This window comes from Hyalella azteca, unplaced genomic scaffold, assembly GCF_000764305.2.
Source record: "Hyalella azteca isolate HAZT.00-mixed unplaced genomic scaffold, Hazt_2.0.2 contig14027, whole genome shotgun sequence".
NCBI lineage: Eukaryota > Metazoa > Arthropoda > Malacostraca > Amphipoda > Hyalellidae > Hyalella > Hyalella azteca.
In genome coordinates this window covers 1,204-14,620 of record NW_025943927.1, presented here as the reverse complement: position 1 = coordinate 14,620, position 13,417 = coordinate 1,204, and the positions used below count along the sequence as shown (strand labels likewise).

Genomic DNA, 13,417 nt, shown 5'->3' with positions numbered 1-13,417 from the left:
TATCTTGATGACCCCAGCTCTAGCTTGAGCGGCTGCTCCGCCCACGGGCCCGGCCCCAGCCGCATTTCCACCTGCAGACAAAATTTCTTCTGCAATCTGCAAACGTGCGATCAATGCAGATTTCTCGTCCGCCCTCATTTCCTCGTTCTTGATGTTTTTTTTCTGTTTTTCTATTTTTTCTTTTTCTTTTTTTGAAAGATATGAGCTAACTTCCCCTATGACTGTGACTGCTGCCTCGATGACCTCAGCTACAGCGGCTGCTCCGGCCTCGGGCCCGAACCCATCCGCATTTCCAGCTGCAGATAAATTTTCTTCTACAATCTGCAAACGTGCGATCAATGAAGATTTATCGTCCGCCCTCATTTCCTCGTTCATGATGTTTTTTTTCATTTTTTTTATTTTTTCTGTTTCTTTTTTTGAAATATGAGAGCGAACTTTACTTATGATTGCGGCAGCTGTAATGAGGACCCCAGCTCCAACTGCAGTGGCTGCTCTGGCCGTGGGCGAGAATCTCACTGCTGCCATGGCCCCGGCCGCATTTCCAGCTGTTGACAAAATTTTTTCTGCCTTCTTCAAATCTGCGATCAATGCAGCTGTCTCTTCCGCACTATTTGCCACGTTCTTCAGAACATAGGTCCAGAATTGTTTTTCAACGTTCTGAAAAAAAAAAAGTTTTTCATTATGATTGCAACTTCGTTCAGTTCAATCAGCCAATTTTTTAGTCCACAGTATTAATGTATTTCGAAATCTCGTGAAAATTAAAGGGTTATTATTCATGAGCACACATTAACGGCATTGCAATGCTACTCTCATAAAAAATGAAACCTTAGATAGCTACAAATATAAGGAAAAGTTAATAGACTCTTAAGCTAACTAGATTGTAAAGAAGCTTTTCACGTTTAATTTAGCTGCAGATTGGCATTATAGAGGAAAATTATTGTAAGTGATAACCCAAGTAGACGGTGTGTTGGCAACGAAAGAATGGGGGTCGTTACTGATACACCTAAATGGCAAATAATAATTTCTGAATGTGCATTATCTTCATATTTTCAGTATTAACCATAAAAACATGAGAGAAAATAATTTTTTCAGTGCGGCTGTGCCAATATATGAAGCGGGAGATGAAGTTGGTTCATAGCTTTAATCCAATAATTATAACAACTTTGTTTTTCGAGGTTTAACCATCACCTAACAATAACAAGACAAAAATTTGGACAATCACGACAGTGATGCAATGTGTAAGATTTTTGTGAATAATTTTAGATGATGATTGAAGACACTCAAGTTTCATCATATTTTTCTCTGGACGGACAGTTTAACTCGTCCTGGGCTTTAACTTGCTATGGAGATTATTTTCTTCAGTTATACTGTAAAACGATCAGTTGCATGTAAAAACAGTAATAAGTTATAAAACAACCATAGATACGATGAACTCGAATTCTTAACCAAAAATGTTCAGCCCCACAACTCATCACTCAATTGGGACTGTCGTGAATCTGGACGTGGACCTTGCATGCAGGCTTGCACGATGCAAACCACAGGAAGCTTTCTTTTCATCGAGTTCTTCAAAACAATAAGTAGCTTCATCAAAACAAATTAATGATCAACCACAAATCGGTAATAAATCTAAGTAATTAACTAAAAGCGTTTGGGAGTGGCTAAAATAACGTTGACAAGCGTTGACGGTCAAAATTCACACAATTATAGTGTAGTTAAACGACGTTTGTGGTTAGACCGGTTATGCGTGATGCTGAAGATATTTAAGAACGATCGTGAGTATTTAAAGATTCAGTTGCGTGGTCACATCATTGTAGGCAAATTTTAGAAGTTACCGCTCTTTTTTGCTCAACTTGACGAATATTATCTTCTATTTTTTTAGAAACGTAAATCCAGAACAACCTTGCATCTATGTGATCACTAAATATTCAAGTGTCGCTCACATAGCGTTATGCTGCCTCGGGTGTATGGATGTGACATCTTTGTATGGATGGATGGATCGGGTGTATGGATGTGACATCCACACATTGTAACATGTACTAGATCATGCTTGGTCATTTGAAACTTCCAAATTCTTACATCTACATAGTCTGTAGAAAGTTGTCATTTCTCCTATAATGATTATCATAAAAATCCAGTCACAGTTAATCTCATATTTTTATGAATGTCGGTCAAAAATGATCAATGATCAAAACTAGTTCGCATCTGAAGGTTCAAATTCCTAAAGATAAAATAGAATTAAATCATTTACTTTCCCGTTACATCAGAAAGAATTTTACCCTAGACGTGGAAACTATTGCTGAACTCTTATGATAGCACGAGTTTCAATAGGCAGTTCCCGCACTAACGTTTTATTAAAAAATTCTAAAGAAGTGTTAAACTAGTAATGATCAGCATTCCATCTGTTAATTTCTCTTTTTTGGCCGTTTAACAGTTAAATTATAGTGCGAATTGGTCCTTTCGTTTTCTACTCTACATGATATATGATCGCCGCGTTCTTTGCCCGGCTCTCAGAGGACTTAAATCGCTCTTGAATTACAAATCCATGCACATCATGGATTACCAATTTTCTGACATCATGGATTACAAATGATTGAATCGTCTGATATCATACATTACGAGTCGCCTGACATCTTGGATTACAAATCGTCAGACATCATGGATTACACAACATCGGACATTGTAGATTACACTTCTTTGATTCACGATCGATATCACGGCTTTGCAACCTGGTATATACAATTTATGCGTCGGCTGGTATCACCGATCACGCGCGCCAGCATGCTCATATAACGCCATTGCCGCACATATCTGCCACCTATTCAAACAAATCGATAATATTTATTGATAGAAATTATTGCCTCTGCGCTCCATGCCTTATAAGACAATGCATGCATTTGATTGTGTAAGCACAATCATCATATCTGTCCACAATCTGGCCGCGAATATACACAGCCCAATTACTCAGAGTGTTCGGTCAGCGATATTATGAGTACATAATTGCACTTTCGCTGGCTTTGACTCACCTTTTCAAGGCTTTTCCTAACTTCAGCTGCAATTGCAAACAAAGCGCTGTTGCTGGCGTACTGGTTTGCCTTGTCGTAAGCTGAAATTGCATCGTCTTTTGACTCTGAATGATAGCTGTCTAGAAGAGAATCTTCTAGAGATCTTTTATGGGATTTAATTTTTATGTCCATTGTTCTTTTGTAAAGCTCATATGCCATCTTGAGGGTCTCATCGCATTTGTCGCGCCCCATCATCTGAAAAGGAAATGTTGTAAGTAAGTTGTTCTCGAAAAATTTACAATTTGAAAGCTCTCGTAGAATGTTTATTTAAATATAGTATATCTTAATAGTTAACCATAAATTGAGTACATATATCGTATTAAAGTGTTAAGTCTCAATTCGTAGAAGACCGAGAATTTTGACAATAATTTAATCAAGCTCAACACGCAGCACAATCTGGACTTCCAAGCAAAGTCGCCCACCTTTATTTCGTTGTTCTTCTGAACGTAGGTCCCGAAGTGTTCTTCAATGTTCTGAAAAAATATTGCTCATTACGGATGCAACTTCATTCACTTCCTTCAGACAAATTTTACTCAACAGTTACTGAAGTATTTTGAAATTTCGAGTAAATTGAAGGGATATTATTCATGAGCACACGTTCAGGCATTACGATGCTACTCATTATGAAACCTTAAATAGCTACAAATAATTAGAAAAGTTAATAGACTCATAATCGAACTAGATGGTCATGAAGCTTTTCAGGCATAATTTAGCTGTAGATTGGCATTGTAGAGGTCAATGACTCTGAGTGATTGGCACTGTGGAGGTAAATAATGGTGAGGTCCATGTGAGCTCATTTTGAGGCCACTTAAGGCTGAATTATGAGGTCAATTAAGGCGAGGAGACAGCATTGTGGAGGTAAATGATGGCGAGGAGACAGCATTGTGGAGGTCAATGATGGCGAGGAGACAGCATTGTGGAGGTCAATGATGGCGAGGAGACAGCATTGTGGAGGTCAATGATGGCGAGGAGACAGCATCTGTCTCTTATACACATCTAGATGTGTATAAGAGACAGAGACAGCATTGTGGAGGTCAATGATGGCGAGGAGACAGCATTGTGGAGGTCAATGATGGCGAGGAGACAGCATTGTGGAGGTAAAGGATGACAATGTCGGAGCAGATAACCCAAGTAGACGGCGTGTTAGCAACAAAAGAAGGGGGGTCGTTACTGATGCTCATAAATGAAAATAAAAATTTCTGAAGGTGCATTATTTCCATATTTTTGGGATTAACTATAAAATCATATTGGAGCAAATAATTTTTCATTGTGGTTGTGCCAATATATGAGGATGGAGAAGAAGGTGATTCAGAATTTGAATCCAATAAATATATCATCGTTGCTTCTCGAGGTTTAATCATAACTTAACTATAACCAAGGCAAAAATATGGACAATCACAACAATGATGCATTTGCATGATTATTGTGAGTAGTTTTTTAAGATGATTGCTGAGACTCAAGTTTCATCATATTTTTCTACGGGTAGTTTACCTCGTCCTCGGGTTTAACATGCTATGGAGATTATTTGGTTCAGTTATACGATCAGTTGCACGTATAAGCAGAAATAAGTTTTAAAACATCCATAAATGAGATAGAATTCAATTTCTTAACGTAAAAATGTTCAGCCCTACAACTCATCACTCAATTGGAACTGTCGTGAATCTGGACGTAGACCTTGCATGCAGGCTTGCACGATGCAAACCACAGGAAGCTTTCTTTTCATTTAGTTCTTTAAAACAATAAGTGGCTTTAAAAAAACAATTAACGATCAACCACACATCTTTGATGAATCTAAGTAATTAACTAAATGTGTTTGAGAGTGGCTAAAATAACGTCGACTAGCGTTTGACGGTCAAAATTCACGCAATTATAGTGTAGTTAAACGACGTTTGTGGTTAGACCGGTTATGCGTGATGCTGAAGATATTTAAGAACGATCATGAGTATTTAAAGATTCAGTTGCGTGGTCACATTCTCGTAGGCAAATTTTAGTAGTTACCGCTCTTTTTGCTGAATTCTATGAATATTTATCTTCTACTTTTTTTAGAAATGTAAATCCAGAACAAACTTGAAGCTTTGTGTGATCACTATATATTCAAGCTTCGCTCACATAGCGTCATGCTGCCTCGGATGTTTGACATCTTTGTACTCTCTCATGTTCATTTCACACATTGTAACATGTCATGCTTGCATGGTCATTTGAAACTGTCAGCTGCCAAATTCCCCATCTACATTATATTAAGAAAATTGGCATTTTTCCTGTAATGAATATCATATAAATCTAACATTTAATCACCTATTTCTTATGAATATCAGTGAAAAATTACCAATGATCAAAACTAGTTCTTATCTCAAGGCTTACATTCCTGATAACTTAAAATTAAATCATTTAATTTCACGTTATCTCAGAACGCATTTTGCCCTACACGTTGAAACTAATGCTGAACTGTTTGTAAAATTGTTTGTAAAAATTCTAAAGAATTATTAAACTTGCAATGATCTGCATTCCATCTGTTACTTTCTCTTTTTAGCCATTCAATAGTTAAATTATAATACGAATTGGACCTTTCGTCTTTTACTCGACTTTGATGGTTGATCGACGCGTTCTTTGCCCAGCTCCCAAAGAACCTGAATAGCTCTTGGATTACAAATCTTTGCACATCATAGATTACAAGTCGTCTGACATCTGGATTACACACCGTCGGACACCATGGAGTACGCATCTCCGAATCACTCAATATCATGGATTTGTAACCTGGTATATGCAATTTAAGCATCGGCTGGTATCACCGATCACGCGCGTGTGCAAGCTCATTTGACGCCATTGCAGCACATATCTGCCACCTATTCCAACAAATCTACAATATTTATTGATAGAAATTATTGCTTCTGCGCTCCATGCCTATAAGGCAATGTGTCAATCAGGCGCCTCATTCTATTCATTGTAATTGAGACGTAATATTCATTAGACGTGGTGGAGATTGATAGAAAAGTACTAGACCTGAGTCAGCATGGACAACATAACGTGATAGATCACGCGATCAGGGGCCATACTTGCAAAACTCGCTAAGTGAACGTAAGTACTTATGCTCTATTTTCTTGTCCATGATTGGTGGATTTGGCTTAAAAGGCCGTCAATGATTGGCGGATGAACTTACGATCTCTTAATTTTTTTTGAAAGTATAGGCAGGACCTTAGTAGTGGGCGGAAGCCCTGATCCTATAAAAGAGCTCGGAACCTTAGTAACGCCCCTCAGAAGCTGACAAGTACGCACGCCGAAATTTAACTCGCGTTAGAGTTACCCCGACCTAATGGCCGACAGCTTAGCCCTTTACCACTAGTTTAACTCGCATGTATATTATTATCATAAATATTATTATTCAACGAAGCATTTATCGTGGCATCTGGTTCAAACGAACTTCGAGGGCACGTCACACATAAGATTAATAGCAAGCGAAAAATTAATAGACACAGGAATGGATGGGAACGGATAAATGTCTCCAGTCTGAGACAGCGTCCATGAAGACAGACATTCGATCCTGCAACGCTGCGGCGTCAGCCGCTGCCCCGTACGTAGCCATAAATTTAGGCGTCGTATGCGGATTCAAACTATGAGAATCAATTATATGCAATATGTCGACAGTATATGACAGGACGAGGATCGGGCCGAAAACTGATCCCTGTGGTACGCCGCAAGTGACAAACGATGGCGTAGCAGAAGAATTCCCGCATCGAACGCATTGGAATCTATTTGTGAAATAGAGCTCGAACCACAGCAGCACTGTGCCGCGCAGGCCGAATAATACGTCAAGTCGGCGCCGCAAAGTGGCGTAGTCGACTGTGTCAAACGCGACCGACAGGTCGAGTAAAGCAAGTGCCGCAATATTGACGCGGTCAACTGAACGCAGAATGCCTGAAAGCACGTTCAGACTAGCGGCTTCCGTCGAATGGAGATGACAGTATGCAGACTGGAGGCGAGGCATGAGACCGGACTGCTGAAGATGGTTGTTCAGCTGTCGAGCCAAAACGAGTTCCAGGAGTTTCGATAAAATCGACAGGTTCGAGATGAGTCGACAACCACCCCGTATCAATGAGTTCTCTAGACAGATGGTGTCTTACTTATCCTTCACGAACTTAGTCTACGAATCCATGTTATGATCAGGTGGAAATATAATAAGTTTGGAGACGCATGAATGACTTCAGGACAAATGCATGCATTTCATTATGTAAGCACAATCTCCATATCTGCCCGCAATCTGTCCGCCAATATACACAGCCCAATTACTCAGTTCAGTCAGCGATATTCTGAGTACATGGTTGCACATTTGCTGGCTTTGACTCACCGTTTCAAGGATTACCCTGACTTCAGCTGCAGTTACAGACAAAGCGTTGTTGCTGGCGTACGGGTTTTCCTTGTTGTAAGCTGCGATAGCTTTGCTTTTTGACTCTAAGTGACAGTTTTTTAGAAGAGAATCTTCAAGACATCTTCCATGGGATTCGATTTTTAAATCCATTGTACTTTTGTAAAGATCAAATGCCTTTTTGCTGGTCTCATCGCATTTGACGCGCCCCTTTTTCTGAAAAGGAAATGCTGTAAGTAAGTTGTTCTCGCAAAATTTAACTGTTGAAAGCTCTCGTGAAACGCTCATTTAATTATATCATAACATAGTGACGTTGGCACTGAATTGTAGGCCTGACGTGGCCTGTCGCCGATTCTTGTACTTTTCGTGACTTGTTCACAGAAGATCTAAAATCGTGTCATTTGACCGGGGGCCATACTTTCAAAACTCGCTAAGTGAACGTAAGTACTTACGCTCTATTTTCTTGTCTCTGATTGGTGGATTTGCTGGAAAGGCCGTCAATGATTGGCTGATGAACTTACGATCTCTTACCTTTTTTTGAAAGTATGGCCCCGGATCTTTTCAGGACTGACGATAGTTTGAAATAGCAACAAGACTTCTAACGGGTTCGATATGGTGCTAGGCATTTCAAGTCTGAACATTTATTTTTCTATTGCTTTATCTTGTCTGTTCTTGAACGCGTTCATACTCGGATCGTCAGCGATGTAATCGGAGAGGCTGCTCCTCACCTGTCGGTGATTCGAAACGAGAAGAAATGTCGCGTGGATAAGTTGCAGCGCAGTTTTTTTGATAAAATAGCCGTGGCCCCTGGTGTTGGTTCTTGCATATAATTCTAGTAATTCTTCTGGGACCTTGTACAAACCATGAGTATACTTAAATACTTCAATGAGGTCCCCACGCAGACGTCGATAACAGAGGCTCGAGAGCTCCATAATCTTTAATCTTTCTTCATAGGACTTGCCCTTTACTAATGGAATTATCCTTGTTGCACGTCTTTGAACATTCCCAACTAACTTTTTGTCCTTTTTAAGTTTCGGTGACCACACAACGTTTCCAAACTCTAGATTCGGGCGCACGACAGCAACAAACAACTGCTTCTTCGCTTCTGCATCTAGGAACTCGTATGAGCGTCTGATCAGTCCAAGAAATATGTTGGATTTATTAGCTTGCAGATCAACATGCTTGGAAAATTTCAGCTCCTTGTCGGCATAAACTCTGATATCTTTTTCCACCCTCGACTTTACAATCATTACTCTCTCGTTGGAACCATGTCTTCTCATACTGTAATCTTGCTGTTCATTGTTCTTCCCGAGGTGAAGTACTTTACACTTCTTGGAGAGGATTCATCTGCCCAGTCTATTTCTGAGAGGTTAAAGTCACCGACGATCAACGTATGCGACCTGCTGAAAGTCATGTTCGGTTAAAGACTGTTTAGTACTTTATTGTTATCAGAGGAGCTGTTTGGTGATCTATAAAGGACCCCTATGAGGAGACTATCCTTGCCTTTTAGAGAAAGTTCGCACCACACGATTCTCCAGCTGATTGATGATCATGATTGATGTATATCATAATAGTTAATCATAAATTGAGTACATATGTCAAATTAAAGGTTTAAGTCCCTAAGTCTTAGAAGACAGAACATTTGGACAATAATTTTATTAAGCTCATCACCTCAACGAGGGTGGTCGGCAGATCGTCTTTATTCTCTCTGAAGGCCTCCATGTAGGTCTTGAAGAGGCGCACCAGCTCCTCCCCGGTGGCGAGCTGTCCTCGCCGCGCGGCTGAGCGCTTCTCCACGAGGCGCTCAGGCTCCAGCAGGCGAGGCACCAGCAGCTTCAGATGCTCCACGAATTGCTCGTTCAATTCTGTTCAGAAAATTACTCTATTGAAGAAAATACGAACAATTCAGTTCAGCCAACTCAGATTCAAATCGTCAAGAGCATGGTGGCGAGTTATCATAATTGATTTATTATTGATTATTCTATGAAGAAAATTTACGTAACGGTAATCTGAGGTCCCAACATAAAATGTTAACTTATCATTGCTACTAAGAATATCAAAAATTAAGTTCAGGAAAAAAGAGTAGCGTAAAGTAAATATTTATATTTTTTTATTTAAGGTACGCAGGTAATAATCTGAATATATCTGATATTGAATAATTTAAGTTATTAAAGAACTTTTCCCCTGTTGGAATACCCTCCCGCGTTAAGCTGTGATTTTGGGTAGATCAAATTATTCACAAATTTGCTATTAACATATTAACAAGGTAAATTTTAGTGTCCCAGCGAGCTCACGATTTAGTCGACCATCAAAGTCTTCATCATCGATGGCACGCATGCCAATGTGCGGCATGAGGTAGCACTCCAGTTCCTCGAAACTCTGGCGCAGGCCTTCTCTAAGTCGCTGGTGCGCTGGCTCCTGATCTTCGGTTACCTGGTGATTGGGAGTGGATTAAAACGGGCATTGGTGACAATCACTAATCTTTCACCTATGTGCACCATTTGTAGAAATATCGGATGCAATTTACATCTATAGCTTACATTTTCTTCGAATAATTCGCTACAATATTTGAGATGTTGCTTCCAATCATTCTACTATCATTCGCATCAGAATAGACTTTAAACTCGGGCTCCGCAAATCGGAACTTCACCAGTACAGGATAAATGATGAAAGACCCTCATAATCTAGCTGCAATCGAAATTCTATCAATTCGAAATTGTATCAGCCGAAAGGGAAAACAGCTTTTAACTTTTAATTGTTCTCAATAATCTACTACCACTCTATGCCGTCATACTAACATTTCATAATACCATTCCATGTCACCAACTTACCGTCAAAACTTTGCCGAGCAAAGTTTTGCCGCTCTGGTGGCCGTATGGATAATCTTTTGGAGAGTGCCAGTCACGTACCAGGAAGAGTAGCTTCTGTATAGGAAAAATTGAGAATTCTGAAACTCTCTCATTTGAAGTTTCGCGTCATTTTGGTGAATAAATGAAGAGCGTCTGAGCAAATATGAATGAAAAATTACACAATTTGAATCACACGGATTTGGAAAATTTTCCACACCGAAAAACAGTTAACGTTTTCGAATTTATTCTAACGCCGAATAGAATATTCACAAAATGTGTTTCGCTAGTATTAAAATACCATTGACATTCAATCACCAACAAAAACTGAGGCAGCGAGAAACCAAAATGTTGTTTTTGAGAGCAGTGAGCAACTCAGATTACAATTTCTGCTAACGTACGCGACTTTTATAGCCGTCATGGTCGAAACACTGCCCTCATCAGGTTTCAAGCACCGCATATGAGCAGCCCAGTTACGAACATTCAATCCCGAGCTTGCCGTCAAATGACGCTTTTGCTTTTTTTGACGCTTGCGCTTTGACGATGCATGAACGCATGCAGTGTGCATGTAGGCAACACTAGAAAGCCAACAGATAGGCATGCGGCCAACTGCCTGGACATCGATTTCGTGGCTGCTTAAAAGAGCATCTTTTCGATTCGTCCGTTCAAAAATCGTTGTAGGTATATAAATATGAAAATTAAACATTGTATAGTATTTTCAAAAAACCCTGTGAGATAAAAAATCATATAAATAATAATCTATGCTGTTACGATGTTTCCCATTAGAAATCATAACACTGTAGTCGTTCTAAACGAGGTACCAAAGTGTGCAGTCTGCATGAGTCACGCGCACCTTGCGGGTGACTACGTAACTACGTATCGTTCAATTCTTCAAGTCTTGGCTTCTCGATAGGGGAAGAAAGAAGTATAACAAGCCGAAAATATTGAGCTGTGTGCTCGAAGCTTAAATATTTTGGCAATTTTCAGTTAAGTGTTGCACAATTCTAACTGTCAAAATCTAAATTTTTAAATCACTAGGGCAACATTGTAAGAAAGGATTAGTGATCGTAAAAATCGAATTTTTAAATTGATTATTTTTTGGATCTGAGTAAGTTTCTATGAATTTTACACCTCGTCTTTCGAGAATTTAGTTGTTTGCTGTCATGCAGAAATACAGGAGTATCAAAATGCCAATTCACTACTGACGAAACTATGTAAGAAATGTACTTTTGTACTTTAATTTTTAACTTTTAGAATAAAGAGAGTGTCAAGGCACTTTTGTTCGTAACAATTGTTAAGTGGGATTTCCGTTGCTCAGAATCGTTCCCACTACCTTACCATTTCCATAAGTTTTGTCTTTGAGGAAAAATGTTTTATCGCCTAATGTATATTATTTGTATCGAAAAGTTGCGTCTCTCCACCACAATGACATGTCTAAAATTGAACGCGCATATTTTTCATAAATTTTTAATCCGTACAAAGTGAATTTCCCATTTTTCATTCAAAGATTTAATAAAAATGTTTCAATTTGATTAAAATATTGGGACTTCATTAGCTGAATTTTTTTTCATACAAAACTAACTTGTTGAGAAGAAGGAATGCACGTTTTTTGGGGACTAAATAGAGCATGATTCCTTTGACAGAGTCCTATTTTCCAGGTGTACTGTGTTAGACGTCTCATCGCAGAAATTTAACTCAAGTTTGCAGGAGACCAAACTCACCATCTTGACGCTGATCGAGATCCGGGAGCCCGTCGATCCGTCACATTTACGACACAAAAGCGACCAGTGTGCAATGTTCAACTTCTGAATTAGATTTTGCATCGGAAATCCCACTATGAGATTCCCAATAGGGAACTCCATAGCATTTCATCCGTGCGGCGAGTAACACTACGAAATACTTCAACAATAACTCGTCGCTTTTATAAACGCTCTACCAGTCTCCGTTATCGTCGCCTGCGTGGTGACCTCATTGAAGTATACAAGTATACTCATGGTTTGTACAAGGTCCCAGAAGGATTACTAGAATTTGAAACAAGAACCAACACCAGGGGCCACAGCTATAAACTAAAAAAACTGCGGTGCAACTCATCCACGCGACATTTCTTCTCGCTTCGGGTCACTGACATGTGGAACAGCATCCCTGAAGATATTGTTGACGCTCCGAGTATGAACGCGTTCAAGAACAGACTACAAGGCCATGCAAGAGCATATGTTTAGTCTTAAAATGCCTCGTACCTTACTGAACAACTGATATCTAGAACCGATTTTAAATCTACCGTCCGTTGAAAAGATCTGATCAAAAGGCCAGTCTAGTCAAGAAAAGTACAAGAATCGGCGACAGGCCTATCCAGGCCTACTCTTTAATGCCGAAGATACTATACTATACTAATAACGACATGAATCAAATAATTTCATTGTTATAAATGTAGCAGGAAATTCATGTAAATTGTCACATTGACTGAGTTCAAGCAATAAGGTTTTTTCTTGATACACGCCGCGTGAACACCAATCATGGCACTGATGGTTGTAATGTCTTAAGAAGAATAGGTAATAAATTAGTTCAAACAGTGAAATCAAACGTTGGCTGCCAGATGTAATACCAAGCCGAACAAAAACGAATTTAGTAGAGCGTTTTCGAAAAAAATTAAGTAAAAATGCGACTTCAGCTTACTTGATCTACAAACAACGATTTGCCAATTCTTATAAAATGCACTTACCTGAAATGCGCAGGAGTTTTGGTTGGTGGAGTTCCGCGCCAAGGTCCCGAAGGTGCAGAACGTCTGCAGGTTCATGAGGTCGTCCTCTTTGATGTTGTTCATCAGATTGTACACAGTCACGGAGGACGTCAGCAGCGTCAGGGCGAATATGAAGGTTGAATCCTTGAGAAATTGGAAATAGATTAAACTTTCACCGAAATACCGGCTGAATTACTTCAAGGGTTTGGTCCGTGCAGCCAAAGAAACGCCTTCCGTAATGGATTTTGAGACAAAAAACCCCCGGGCAATTTGAAAAACGGTTGTATTATGAGCGTGTTGTTATAGACACAACACTGAATCGTGGCATTGCTGTGGGATGCGAGTAAGTGGCTTCTTATTAACCGTACTAGCTTTAGGCGCTTATACACGTGGCTAGTATTAGCTGCGAGTA

At 39.5% G+C, this 13,417-nt stretch overlaps 1 protein-coding gene across 1 annotated transcript; it reads right to left on the bottom strand.

Moving 5' to 3' along the window:
- Nucleotides 1-210: 210 nt before the first annotated feature.
- LOC108676169 (atlastin-2) lies at nt 211-13,149 on the bottom strand (the record flags this gene model as incomplete). Its single annotated transcript, XM_047883917.1, has 9 exons — nt 211-321; nt 517-657; nt 3,024-3,257; nt 3,485-3,535; nt 7,405-7,506; nt 9,094-9,287; nt 9,717-9,855; nt 10,254-10,346; nt 12,988-13,149. Coding segments are annotated over 9 exons (1,227 nt in total), but the record flags the coding sequence as incomplete, so codon positions are not given.
- Between the last annotated feature and the right edge of the window lie 268 nt (nt 13,150-13,417).